The sequence below is a fragment of the Haliotis rubra genome, unplaced genomic scaffold, assembly GCF_003918875.1.
Source record: "Haliotis rubra isolate DU_JTF1 unplaced genomic scaffold, ASM391887v1 Scf628, whole genome shotgun sequence".
In the NCBI taxonomy this organism is placed as follows: Eukaryota; Metazoa; Mollusca; class Gastropoda; order Lepetellida; family Haliotidae; genus Haliotis; species Haliotis rubra.
This window is the reverse complement of record NW_025767333.1, coordinates 484102-499089: the sequence shown is the minus strand read 5'-3', so window position 1 is coordinate 499089 and position 14988 is coordinate 484102. Positions and strand designations below refer to the sequence as shown.

Below are 14988 nucleotides of genomic sequence, written 5' to 3'. Positions count from 1 at the left end.
ATAAAATACTCGTAGAAACAAATAAGGGAACACATGAAAGTACAAGTGTTCCTATATTCATTTCCAGAATTTTACCAACAGTGCAATACATACCTTGCGAAGAAACCTGGAAAGGAATAAAGGAACACTTGTACTTTCATGTGTTCCCTTATTTGTTTCCATGAGTATATTATTACCATCACAGCAAAGTATAATGGTCATAAATCAAAGCGGGATAGACTAGTGGATTAATCAGAGCTGAGATAATCTCAACTGGTCATATCATTCAAGATTTGCGTTGAATTCACTTCTTATTTTATCCTCATGGGTGGAAAACAAACCAAGAGAAGTTACGCGACAGTTACGTGTTTATTTTGATCCTTGATGAGACTACAGAGACGTGATGACGACCGTTTTACAGGGTAACGGCTCCACCAGCTGCGGCCTGAGCGTTAGCCTGGATGATGAATAGGACCGTGAAGAGCTGAAATATACAAAACTTGTACGTGGAAAACTCAGCATCGTGTGATAGCATAATACAACTGATTGGAGTGAGTGAGTGAGTGAGTTTAGTTGTACGCCGCACTCCAGCTATATTGCGGCAGTCTGTAAATAATCGAGTCTGGACCAGACAATCCAGTGATCAACAACATGAGCATCGATGTAAGCAAATTGGAACCGATGACATGTGTCAACCAAGTCAGCGAGGCTGACCACCCGATCCCATTAGTCGCTTCTTACGACAAAGATGGGCTACTGAAGATCAGTTCTAAACCGGATCTTTACGGTCATCACTGCAGCTGGTGAAGGCGTGGAAATGTCCTTCGATGACAGTTGTTCTTGCTGTTGACGTATCGTTCTAAATGCCGTTCAAAGACTGTGATCATATTGTTAGCAGTATAAGACACAAATTGTCGAAAATTTGGATAATTTGCAAAGTTTCCTTGGACCGCGTAAATAGCTATGTTTCTCGTTGCTTTTGTGACCAGCCCGTGTTCTTCCGAATAATCCGAAAAGCGACTCGTGACCTTTTCGTGGCAATATTTGCGACTGGGTTCCCTCTAAGCGCAAATGGGCATTGCTAATAATTATCATGTCGTAGGACTACTTCCAATATGTGTTATATATCCCTTGCAGATGCTATTTTACACACATCGTACTTCAGTTCCTATGTTCATTGGTCTCATGAAAGCCAATTTCGTTTTCACGTTAACCACAGTCGTTGTCGCGTATGGAAACGTTGTAATAGGGCATGGCTTAGGCTCGGTGAAGGTGAGGATTTGCGTTTCGTATGACTGCTTGTCTGATCTCATTACAGTACCTACGACACTCAATGGTCAACGTCATCAACAGGAATACTGATTGGCGCCATTGTACCACATTTTAATCGCGCCATTCCCTTGCCCTATATTCATGGTGACAACCTTAGGCCTCACAGCTTGCAGCTTCCCCAATTTACAGAACAACGCCATCACACCCCAACAAGCCCCGATATGTACCCCATCGAACATCTTTGGGACAATCTTGGAGCTTGAGATCATCCTATTCAAAATATGAAGGAACAGACGTAGGCACTACACATGAGTTATACTTATTTATGTATCTAAAAGTAGGGAATCAACAGTAACGCTTTATATACCGTGTTTTTATACATCATACAATATTTTCTACTTACCTGAGTGAAATATTGATCAAACTCCTGTTTACTAACTTGGCCGTCGTCTGAAAAAATCGACAGCAGTCGGTTTAACCGTGAATAATATTATTCTAGGCAATGAATGCACGCAGAGAGGTGAAGTCAGTATAATAACAAAGTGTAATGTAACATTTGATGGTATGTCACTGTACATGCCGTACAGAAATGGTCAGATTCACAATATTCTTTAAAAAAAAGAAAGAATTTGTACAAAAGGTCTGGCGAACAAAATATTCACTCGATAAGAAACATTTCCCTTCCTGTTGATTCAATTTACCTTTCCATTCAACACATAAATTGTGAAGATGCCATTCAAGAGAAACTTTTGTGCTATAATCCGACCCGACCCTATAATACCTCAATACTATAAAGTTATAATATAGAACATATCTTAGAAAGTGAAATAGTCCTAACTCATCGTACCATTCTGGTCGATCTTCTTGAAGTAAAGGTTGAGATCGGAGGGGGTGATGGCTTTGCTTTTGTCCATGTCAAACTCAAGGAAGAGTCCTTTACCGATGGCAGAGAGACCAGCCTGGGTCCCCGAGAAACGGGACATGAATTCCTGTTCAGTCACGGACTTGTCGTCTACGGAATCAGAAGACTTCAATTAAAAAGGTTGTCGTTGCTGCAGCTGATGAGGTTGCTGCTGCTTGCATAGTCGCCACAGAGCAAACAGCGACTGCTGGGACAGTTGCAACAGCGCACACAGCCTCTGCTAGGACAGTGGTCACAGGTCACACACCGACTGCTGGGACAGTTGCCACAGGGCACACAGCGACTGCTGGGACAGTTACCACAGGGCGTAATGACGACACACAGCGACTGCTGGGACAGTTAACACAGGGTGTAATAACAGCACACAGCGACTGCTGGGACAGTTAACACAGGGTGTAATAACGGCACACAGCGACTGCTGGGACAGTTACCACAGGGTGTAATAACGACACACAGCGACTGCTGGGACAGTTACTACAGGGCGTAATAACGGCACACAGCGACTGCTGGGACAGTTACCACAGGGCGTAATAACGGCACACAGCGACTGCTGGGACAGTTACCATAGGGCACACAGCAACTGCTGGGACAGTTGCCACAGGGCACACAGCGACTGCTGGGACAGTTGCCACAGCAGAGACAATGACTGCTGGGACAGTTGCCGCAGCGCACACAATGACTGCTGGGACAGTTGCTACAGCGCACACAATGACTGCTGGGATGTTGCCGCAGCGCACACAATGACTGCTGGGACAGTTGCTACAGCGCACACAATGACTACTCGGACAGTTGCCACAGCAGAGACAATGACTGCTGGGACAGTTGCCACAGTGCACACAGCGACTGCTGAAACAGTTGCCACAGGGCACACAGCGACTGCTGGGACAGTTGCCACAGGGCACACAGCGACTGCTGGGACAGTTGCCGCAGCGCACACAATGACTGCTGGGACAGTTGCTACAGCACAGACAATGACTGCTGAGACAGTTGCCGCAGCGCACACAATGACTGCTGGGACAGTTGCCGCAGCGCACACAATGACTGCTGGGACAGTTGTTACAGCACAGACAATGACTGCTGAGACAGTTGCCGCAGAGCACACAGCGACTGCTGGGACAGTTGCAACAGCGCACACAATGACTGCTGAGACAGTTGCCGCAGCACACACAATGACTGCTGGGACAGTTGTTACAGCACAGACAATGACTGCTGGGACAGTTGCCGTAGTGGACACAATGACTGCTGGGACAGTTGCCACAAGGCACACATTGACTGCTGATACAGTTACCACAGCGCACGCAATGACCTCTAACGACGGGCACTGTAATAACGTACAACTTGTAAGGTAATAACGTACAACGTGTAAGGTAATAACGTACAACTAGTAAGGTAATAACGTACAACTAGTAAGGTAATAACGTACAACTTGTAACGTAATAACGTACAACTGGTAAGGTAATAACGTACAACGTGTAAGGTAATAACGTACAACTGGTAAGGTAATAACGTACAACTTGTAAGGTAATAACGTACAACTGGTAAGGTAATAACGTACAACTGGTAAGGTAATAACGTACAACTGGTAAGGTAATAACGTACAACTTGTAACGTAATAACGTACAACTGGTAAGGTAATAACGTACAACGTGTAAGGTAATAACGTACAACTGGTAAGGTAATAACGTACAACTGGTAAGGTAATAACGTACAACTGGTAAGGTCATAACGTACAACTGGTAAGGTAATAACGTACAACGTGTAAGGTCATAACGTACAACTGGTAAGGTCATAACGTACAACTGGTACGGTAATAACGTACAACTGGTAAGGTCATAACGTACAACTGGTACGGTAATAACGTACAACTGGTACGGTAATAACGTACAACTGGTAAGGTAATAACGTACAACTGGTACGGTAATATCTTCTTACGGTTGGCATCATATTCAGTGAAGATGGAGGACATGTCAGCTTGGTCGAATTTTCCGTCCTTGTTAGCGTCGGAGGTTTTGAAGAGGACGTCGACCTGGGCTTTAACGGTGGCCTGGAACTTGGCGACGGCAGCGTTAGTACTGGCATCGCTGGTGTACGCAAGGTGAAGGTCATTTTAAAATGTGTGTGTACATAAGGTTCAGATACTAACAAGACATAAAATTATTATCGAGATTCGTCGAAACCGTTCCTTTCCCACCAATTTACCACAGTAGTAATTGTCGAAGTAACCGGAAAAATGTTACACTTTTACATTGAGTATGAAATACTGTGAAAGTGACGCGCATAGGGAACCCGTTAAACCGGACGAAGCCTTAACACTTGGGTTGTAAGATAGGCGTTCGGATAATCGGGTCCCTAACCAGATGTCCTCACCCGGCGCCGAGGACAGCAGCAATCAGCGAGGACAGGATGATCAATACCTTCATGGTTGACTGAAAAATTGAATTTATAAGTAGAAATTCACATACACTGGATAAATGAACCATATAACGGGATCGGGTGGTAAGGCCTGAAGACTCGGAGTAGTATATACAATGATAGTCTGAAATCACTTCCAAGAAAGGCCGCTGTAAAGCTTTATTTCATAAATAAAGCTTTTGTCAGGCCCTTAGATCTCGCCGCCATTGTATATACTTCTTTTGAATCCCCAGTTAATTTCCTGGTCACTATGGTCGCGAACCAACACTTTCCTGATCATGTGATGGCTCTCTGTCGTGTTAAATATTTTGCTTGGGTGGCAACATTGTGCCGTATGGTATGACTAATAATTCCTCTCTGACGAAACCTCTCCCTGGCCTATCTTTCAAGTAGTACAAGTTCGGCTCATCAGCTTTGATGTCCACTTTATCTATGTTGTAAGTTTTGACTGACCATATCGGATCGGTGGCTCGTTTCCGAGTGTCCCCTTGCGATGGGCTCCAGCCGCGCCACGCCTGACCTTGGTATCGTGTTTGGCTAGCAGTTGTGACACAGCACCCATGAACTCCCGCCCGGGGGTCGACTTGCAGCTCTGTGGGCCATGTCAGCGGACTGCGTTTGTATATGCGTTCGAATCCGCGGAACATGAGGTCGGCCTGGTGGGCGCTATAGGGTACGCTAATGCCGAACCTTCTTCGAGGCACGTAGCGTGGTGCCGGTAAATGGATCTTCCACAGGGCTTGTTTTTCAAGCCACGCTTTGGCCTCATCCGGGGGGTACTCGCGCCATTTTGGTCAGCTTATGTACGGCGCTAGCTCCTTTCCAGTACCCACGCGGGCTGTAGTAAATAGCCTCAAACTTTCTCTGGTTCCGTGACATTGTGTATATACACCTATGTTCTTCGTTCAATTTTCTCATGCCCGTACGCGTACGTGTTGATCCCGTCGATGGCTATCCAACGCTTCGTGTCCATCGGCGACAGGGACGTCTTGTTTATCGTCAGTCCGTATATCCTGTGCCTGTCGCTTCTCAGCATGTTCATTTGATGCCTGAAGGTGCGGTCTTGAACAGGGCTTCCTTGAATCTGGCGTGTTTGATGTGTTGTTTCACCACATACTTCTTGACACCCTTCGCCTTTCGGATCTCACCATTGTCGGCCTTCAGGATGGAGTACATCTTGGGTCTCAAGCCTATGTACTCGGCTATGGGCGTGCTGGCACACTCGTCCTTCATCTTGCCGAGCACTTTTTTATTTACCGTGCTGTACATGGCATGGCCCTTGGGGTAGTCGCTGGTGTCACACAAATCGAGGCGTTTCTTCATGTCCTCGTACACGTCCTCGGTTCGAATGTCCATCAGCAGGGAATCCGTGTCCGTGTACAGCACTTCACACCTGTCGTCGTACTGCTTCTTGAGCTCGTTGTAGTAAAAGTCGTACATCAGGTGTTTGGATAAATCGAGGATGCTCATCCCCACATAAACAGGCCGGTTGAATTTGATGTGGCTTTTCTTCATCTGTAGGGCCACCAGGTCGTTGGTGAATATCTTGCTCCGGTTGAATGCCGGGCTGGCTATCAGTTTCTTGAGCTTGTTTTCCTCTTTCGACCAAACCAGCTTCACGGTCACGTGTTTCCTCAGGTTATCCATAGTCTTACCGAACACCGAGTTGTTCATGAGCTTGTAGAGGTTTTTCTCAAACTCACTGGTGGCCAGCTTTCGCAGGTCCGTGTTCATTCTGATATAAGGCTCCATCCAGGGGCTCTGGTCGAACACGAGCACCCTGTGTATTTTGGTCAGCCTCATACCCAACGACAGGTACAGCTGTAGGTTGTGATAGTGCACGATGTACTTGGTCTTATTCATTAAGTTGGGCACGAGTTTTTCAACATCTATGTTGGTACTTGGACACCCAATCCGGGTTAACCCTCAAACGTTCGGGGGCCAGGGGGTAGCTGTTGTGCGATGTGTGCAATGCCTTGGGGTATTCCAAGTCCACTTCGAGGATATAGCATTTGTTCGAATCCGCCGCGATGCTCATAACATCGATCTCAGGTGATGCCCATTCGAATCCCCCTGTGGGTAGATACTGGCTCATGGCCCAGCCGTACAGGTTGTTGGCATCGAGGTAGAGGATGTGAGTGGTTGGCTTGCTCGAGTCGTAGCCCTTCACGTATTGATTATTGGCTTTTGTATAGCATTTAGAGGCCATGGAAATCCCACTTCGCAATTCCAACTTAACTCCGGTTTTCTTCAGCAAGGTATCACAAGAGAGACCTGGGCTGGTGTAGAACCATGCTGGGTCGAGTTGATACTGCTTGAAACACGTCCTCCTAAACGTCTCAAACACGTGGGCTAGCAGGAGTACGTCTACTCTCAAGTACAGGTCGTGGTAGTCACCCAGATTCTTACAGCCCAGTTTATTCCATACGTTAATCGTGTGCGAGTAATCGTCTTGGGTGATTGTCGAGTCGGTCAGGTTGCTGTAAAATCGGTTGATGGGGGGTAGTCGGGTCTCGGCGAACTTGGTCCAGCCATCCATGTACTCGTAGGGGTACACGCCCTTCCTCATCAGGAGGGGTCGAGTCTCGGCGTCGGTGTATCGATCAGTGATGGGGAAGGTATCGTTGGCCTTTACCAGACTGTCGAGTGATGACAGGAGGAACTGAATCGAGTCGATGAACCTCAGGCCATTCAGGGAGAAGGAGATGTATCTCTCCATGTTGTTGGGGATGCACGTCAGGTCGCACGTCGGGGGTGTTGACATCGGGGTTGACGCCCAAGTTTTGGCCTGCCGTGGCTACGACGATTTTGTTGTTGTAGCGCACCACTTTGTTGATTCTCAGTCGCATGTCGCTTGGAGCCATGTACAGTCCCACGTCCAACACGTCGTCGACTTTCGACCGGGCGTATTCCAACACGTCTTGGTAGCGTTGGATGGCACCTGGTAGATCGACCGGGGCAGCGATGGCATCCTCGACGTTGGACACGAACTGTTTCTGCGCGTCTAAAGCAGTACCCGTACCGATGATACCGGAACTCGTTTGATTCTGAGCGCCCAGCACGGCCCACACGTATGTTCGAATCGAGTCGTTCAAGCGTTCGATGCCGGCATGAGTAAACCCTTTCGACGTGTCCAGGATGAACTTTTTCCTGTCATCCGCTGGCCCCTGCTTGAACCTCCAGACTCGGTAATCTTTGCTGCCATCGAAAGCCATGTAACGGTCATCCCACTCGTTTGTTGTGATGTGATGGTACGACTTGTACCCCCATTCTTTCATCTTTTCGCTGGCTTCCACGAGGGGCATATTGTGAACGATGGGGATACCCAACCCGTGGTTCGGCACCGGCAAACGCAAATCCGTCTTCGGGTCTAGTTCGAACTCATTGCAATCGCGTTCGTAGGCCCGTCTATCGTACGGGTTGTTTACTGCGTCCCATGCTTTGTCCTGTGGGATCGGAGCGCTGATCTCTTTGAAGATACGTCTGACCTGGTAGTACATGTGAAACGTGAACACAGACCGACCCAGCGGACCCCGCCGAGTGTCCATCAACGTCAAGCCGCACCCTGTTGTAGCGCACCACATGGCGAAGTTGAGTTTATTCTGCCAGAACTGCATAGGGGTGTTGAACCAGGGGTGGACTACCTGAGCCTTAGTCACCAAAAGTTTATACCGGTCGAACACATCTATAAACTGGGCGCCAAAATACAACCCAGCAGCGTCGACCATGATCTTCATGTGCGGGAAATCTATGTCCAGTTTAGGGTAAAACACTCCCGGTTTGTACATTTTAAAGTATTATATGATGGGTATATATACTCTAACATGTACGTAACACTTCCAGGAATAACGAGCAACGAGTCCGTTCAGCTGATGCACGCGATCGATAACACGTCGGGCCAACTCGAAGTCACACTCTGCGATATCACCTACCTACCATGATGGACCAACATCAACGCCAGCAACAATAAGCTGTTCGTCAGTGGCGCCCGCAACCAGATAACTGACGGCTACTACAGCATGTGCTCGCTAAGCGACGAGGTCTTCAAACCCTTGGGAGCTGAACTCAAGATAAACGACTAAAACGGCACAGTGGTGTTAACCAACAACGGAATAAACCCCTTGAGGCTCGGCCGACCATTGGCGAGGACAATCGGTATGCCGCCTGACGAGATAAAACCGTCACAACTACCGTCACAGGCACGAAGTTATCCGACATAGTACCATACCGAGAGCTGTGCATTCATCTCGGTCAGCTGAGCACGATGGACAACATTCAAGGTGGTCACCCTTCCACGATACTGAGAGCTGTACCGGTGAAAACGGAGAAGTACAACGACGGCAGAACCGAGTCGTTTTCATCGCGGCAGTACAAGAGGTTAACTTGGGGCACCATCCCTGAGTTGGTAATATCGGTTTTAGATATAAAGCATAATCCTGTGAATATAGGATACCTCAGCATAACGCTGCACATAAAATGACTAGCGCACAAGGTCCCGGAATGAGGTTGAAAAATTGCATTAATGTAGGGATCTCCGACCTCGGGGACACACGCGGATTCGACGACCCCGGAGTAGATGGTAAACTATACGCCTTGCAGCTTAAAAACAGCATTGAGAAACGCGCTGAAGTCCCCTCCATCGGTAGAACCCTAGGTGATATAGTAGATACCTCAGGAGCGGCCCTCAACACTCGGTTCGATCTAGTCCGCATCGGTGACGATAGATGGTCGGTATACCCATCGTTCGGAGGCAAACTGTTCGACTTAGAAGATGTTGAGAGAACAACGGAACCCTGCTCGTGGCTTACATCCTGACGCAGAGGCGTAGCGTAGTCATCAGCCCAGTCTCCAGTATGGCAGCCCACATGGTGTCGAGCAAGCCCGGGATGCAAAACGTGAAATTGCAGTTGGTGTCTGAATTTGAAGGCGTGGTCAACATCCTGGAGAGTCTACCGGCGAACTCCACACTGGTCATCCATGTCTACCTAGGTGAACCACAGCGCGAAGTCGAAGTCGTGAAGGGGATTAAACTCCGGTGGGGGAAACAACACCAGTATCATGTTTGCACTGTTTACGTGCAGGTGGGTGTTGACTCCCACACCAATCTGCAGGGGGTCACCGTGACCGTGGAAGACACGATATCCCTCACCAAGATCTTCCTACTCAACAACATACACTTCATGGGGGTGAAGTGCACCCCTGAAAAATTATCAGAAAAAATTGGAAACTATCTCGATATAGTAATATAACAATGCCTAATAATAGACCCAACATCACGCTCGATGATCTAGGAAACATAAAAGGGTAAGACTGGGCCGGCTTGGAAAACGCCTTGTACGTCCTATGTTTTGAAGACACCGTGTATAGGCGGGTGCCCCTGGCAGACTTCAAAGAATCCGAATGGTTGATCAACTTAACCCTCACCGCACCTTAAGTCTCTATAAACAAAAATGGGGCTGTCTCCGGAATTAGGAACAACGGCGTCTGGCTCACGTCTTTCATTCAGGATTCTGATAATGTAAGAGTTGCCCAAAAACCAATTTCCCAATACCGAATCTCCTTAGGCAACACGTTATATTCATCTGGTGCCTCAAGTTTAAGGGCCGACTATCCTACTAAATCCTATGACTGTGCACCCGGGAAACTCAACGCTCATCATAGAAGTCCTTATCGGAGACACTGCTTTGGGTTCCCACTGGCAAATTTTACATGGGTTGGAAATAAGTTATAAAGCTACATATGACAAGTTTGATCCTTCAGACAACCGTTGTCGTATCATCAGGCACGCGGAATCGAAACTCTTAGTAGACCACCCGATGGTTGATGTGATACAAAATCCACCTATTAACCTTTCCCATATTTTCCTGCATGAGAACCTAGCCATTATTAGCCTCAAATACATTAGGAAATTTTTACCTAGCAACCAATTAACATATATCTGGTAATATATATTATACGCACAGGATGGGCCTGTACCCAGTCGTAGAGGAAGTAGCGAAGACACTGGAAACCGTAGACGGATTCTGCTTGAGACAGTTATGTGATGTAAAACGCCAACTAGAACAAGACCGCGACACGCAGAAAGCACTATGTAAGAAGTACCATAGAGCTTTCAATATTGTGGATGGGGCTGATACTATCCTTACAACAACCAGCATCGGACTAGGGGCGGCAGGTGTTGGGTTGTTGGCCACCATCATGGCCGCACTTATAGTGCTAGGCATTGAAATAACAGCTGGGGTTGTAGGGGTGGTAGGGTTGGTGTTTAAGTTTGCATCCCGCAGACTGCATCGTAAGACATTGAAACACAACGAGATCAGGGTTCTGGCTGAAGCAAAGCTGAACAGGGTAAGTGAGCGTATTTCCACGGCACTTACTGACAGTAAGATGTCAGAGGAGGAGTTTCGTTCAATCCTCTCTGAACTCGACAAGTACCGTGAAACAAGAAAAAAGTACATAGAACAGGGGGTACGAAAAGCCAAGCAAGCCTTCATTACGAACATCAAAGAGATCATAGGCGATTCACATTAAACTGTTTCATTGAGGTCAACACGACAAAGAGTTATCAGGAAAGTGTAAGTTCGCGGTCATAGTGACCAGGAAGTTAACTGGGGATTCAAAAGTAGTATATACAATGGCGGCGAGATACTAAGGGCCTGACAAAAGCTTTATTTATGAAATAAAGCTTTACAGCGACCTTTCTTGAAATTGATCTCGGACTATCATTGTATATACTACTCTCGGTCTATGTATATCATCTATGTGTATGATGTGGTGGTATGTAGTCCTGTGCTGGGGTGGTGGTGTAGCCTAGTGGTTAAAGCGATGGCTCATCATGCCGAAGACCCGGGTTCGAATCCCCACATGGGTACAATGTGTGAAGCCGTGATGTTGCTGGAATATTGCTAAAAGCAGCGTAAAACCAAACACAGTCAGTCAGTCAGTCCTGTGCTTAGAGCTCAGGTCTCAAATCAGTTGAAGTTAAGCAACTTTAGGTGCAGAAAGTCCTCGGATGGGTGACCGTTTTTGGCAGCTTGACTCCTGACAGTTTCTAGGACTTCCGTCCTGCCCCGCATGGACACATGTGGTCACCTTAGGCAGGTGAGTTTGTTCAAAGTTGCCTTTGTTCACCCAGCAGAAAATTGGTACCCGGTGGGATAAGTCATGTAACCATTAACCTTCTAGGGCTTCACAGGTTATCCGGGGTAAAATTAATCAGATTGTTTTGGAGCTTCGAGCATGCATTGTGCATGGAGAAATGCGCATGACAAACTATTATTATTATTGTCTCATCCCAGTTGTGTAGATTGATGCTCATGGTGTTAATCACTGGATTGTCTGGTTCATACTCAACCACATAGCTTGAATATTGCTGATTTTGGCGTGAAGCTATAAAAGCAAGAAACCGTCACAAAAGTTCATTAAAAAGGCTACACGGAAATGGAATGCAATTAAAACAACGGAAAACACCGACCCAATACAAGTTAGTATATATGAAGCTATTTTAAGGCAAATGGGCGTCCTTTTTTGAATAAAGACACAGTTTGGAAACGAACTTGGGTATTCGGGTTGGCGAACGTTGATCAAAGGGCGACCCAACCACCTCAGTGGAACTTCAGTGGCTTGCAAAATGAAAACATTTACAATCTATCGACCCTGAGAATTTGGAACATCGTAATTAAAGTACCCTATCTATTGAAATTATAATTCTTGACCAAGTTCACTTGACTGAAACGTAGCTTGTTTCTGACCATTTACTTCAAGATTTGCACCTACATCTCAAGAAAATCAGTTTTAGTGAAGGACATCTCATGTTCATACCGTATTTTTAGACATACCGTATTTTCTCTTTCAGACACCCAGGCGCCAATTATTTCCGTCAAGCCGTTGACCCGGCATCGTTACAGCTGACTCAGTAGCATGTACTATCGGCATGTCGTGTCCAATGGCAAAACCCATACTCGCTCACTCGCTCATCGAGGGGTTGGAAGGTATTCTCAGTCAGTACCGAACAGTGGGGAAGTGTAACGAAGGTAAATTACACCTCCGTGTTATAACAACCGCACTATTGTGGTGCCATTATGTGAGTTCTGTTGCGGTTGCAATAGCATGCAGATGGAAGGACATAAACCTCCTTCTAAAACGGAGACTGCCAGTCTTTGATACGCTCTCCATCGACATGATGGGAACTGAAGGATTGGTAAAAATGGTGCTATTACAAAGAGAGATGTGTCTCATTACTGTCCGACATTAATTCTCTTAAAAAAGTGTAAACGTTTTAATGCGAGGTGGTGTAAATACTGTGAATACACAATGCCATTTAGAAAGTGATCATTTATGTTATATTGCGATTACTCTTTCTCATTAAAGCACATATTCCGGTACGTTTGGTAGGTTGTGTCCAATCCGGATTCCAACCCACACTCTCAAGAGTCAGGCACCTAATCTCCGGCACACAAATTCAGCCATCTAACCCACTCAGCCACCACGGTAAATGTAAATATAAACCAGTATTGCTTTACCGTTACCTGTGTTGGGCAGGATCAGATTTAACTGTTGATCGTCTAACTTGTCACGTACTGATACCGATCATGGACAACCTCAATACATCAACCCTACTAATCAGAATCCCTGCATTGAAACGAGGTATTTATGAATACATTAATTTGAACATGAATAAAAAATATACAGTTCTGTGTGTTATAACTAATAATTCGTTGTTATTAACTGGTTTTTGTTTGCTTTGTATTCGTTTAACGCCATATTCAGCACCATTTCAGCTGTATGACTGAGATCTGTGTATAATAACCCTACTCTACGGGGATGGTTGTGAACTGTGATTACCTTAGTGCTACGACTGGTTTGTGAAACGGACCAGGCAATCCAGTGACTGATATGAACAACATCTGGGTACGATTAAAACAGTCGACAACATCATTGACATTAAGTCATTTAAGTCATTTTTCGCAGCACGCATACCGTCACAGTGCTGGAATTAATTAACATCTTCTAATAATACCGTCACAGGTCTGGAATTAATTAACATCTTCTAATAATACCGTCACAGGTCTGGATTTAATTAACATCTTCTAATAATACCGTAATAATTAACATCCTAATAATACCGTCACAGGTCTGGAATTAATTAACATCTTCTAATAATACCGTCACAGGTCTGGAATTAATTAACATCTTCTAATAATACCGTCACAGGTCTGGAATTAATTAACATCTTCTAATAATACCGTCACAGGTCTGGATTTAATTAACATCTTCTAATAATACCGTCACAGGTCTGGAATTAATTAACATCTTCTAATAATACCGTCACAGGTCTGGAATTAATTAACATCTTCTAATAATACCGTCACAGGTCTGGAATTAATTAACATCTTCTAATAATACCGTCACAGTGCTGGAATTAATTAACATCTTCTAATAATACCGTCACAGGTCTGGAATTAATTAACATCTTCTAATAAATTGTGTCATTTACTTTTCAACACCAGAACAGAAGAGCTGGAAAAATCTGACCTCACCTTTGAGTCGGGGCAGAGAAAGTGGGAAGAGCAACGGAATGTCCAGGTGTTAAAATAGATAACGGTGCTATGAGATGTAGCTCACCTGGACAATCTTATCAGTATAACTTCTGAACTAATTTCTGATTGTTTAAGCTGAATAGGCAGTACACTCTGTGGTTCCAGTTGAAGGTGATCTCTTCATGGCGATAGATGACGAAAGAAACACACCTTAACACCGAGCAAACCTGTCTCGACGGGTTCAAACTAAGGAGTGTACATCGTACACATTCTGTTTCCATATTCAAAGAAAAATATTATAGCCTTAAAAGGGCCCCATTGTTACCAAGCTGTTTACAGTGATTCATGCAGGAAGAGTGAGTTTAGTTTTACGCCGCACTCAAGCAATATTCCGGCTATATGGCGGCGGTCTGTAAATAACGAGTCTGGACCAGAGAATCCAGTGATCAACAGCATGAGCATCGATCTACGCAATTGGGATACGATTACAAGTGTGAACCAAGTCAGCGAGCCTGACCTCACGATCCTGTAAGTCGCCTCTTACGACAAGCATGGGTTACTGAAGACCAATTCTAACCCGGATCTTCACGGGAATCATGCAGCAAGAAGTGTGGAAGCCACGTTAAGTGTACATGTGTTGATTTAAGGTTAAACGACAGATTTTGAAATATGCAGTGAATTATATCAACGATTGGACGATTATTCAAAACTCACCGTAATTACCTTTCAGCAGTCACTACATTTCACTGAAACCATTCACGGGTTTGTCTGTGGCAATCTGGTAAAAGTTATTTTCTATCTCATGTATGCTTCTACATAAAGGAAGCGTTGGCTCGTCACGCCGAAGACCCGGGTTCGAATCCC

General features: G+C 45.7%; 1 protein-coding gene across 1 annotated transcript; it reads right to left on the bottom strand.

The window, feature by feature from the left end:
- Window positions 1-329: 329 nt before the first annotated feature.
- LOC124256444 lies at window positions 330-14159 on the bottom strand. Its single transcript, XM_046690439.1, has 6 exons — window positions 14125-14159; window positions 4541-4599; window positions 4106-4254; window positions 2099-2263; window positions 1655-1701; window positions 330-463 (listed from the first exon to the last, which is right to left on the bottom strand). Exons 2-6 carry the CDS (start codon window positions 4591-4593, stop codon window positions 395-397), a joined length of 483 nt encoding a protein of 160 aa, XP_046546395.1. The 5' UTR covers window positions 4594-4599; window positions 14125-14159; the 3' UTR covers window positions 330-394.
- Between the last annotated feature and the right edge of the window lie 829 nt (window positions 14160-14988).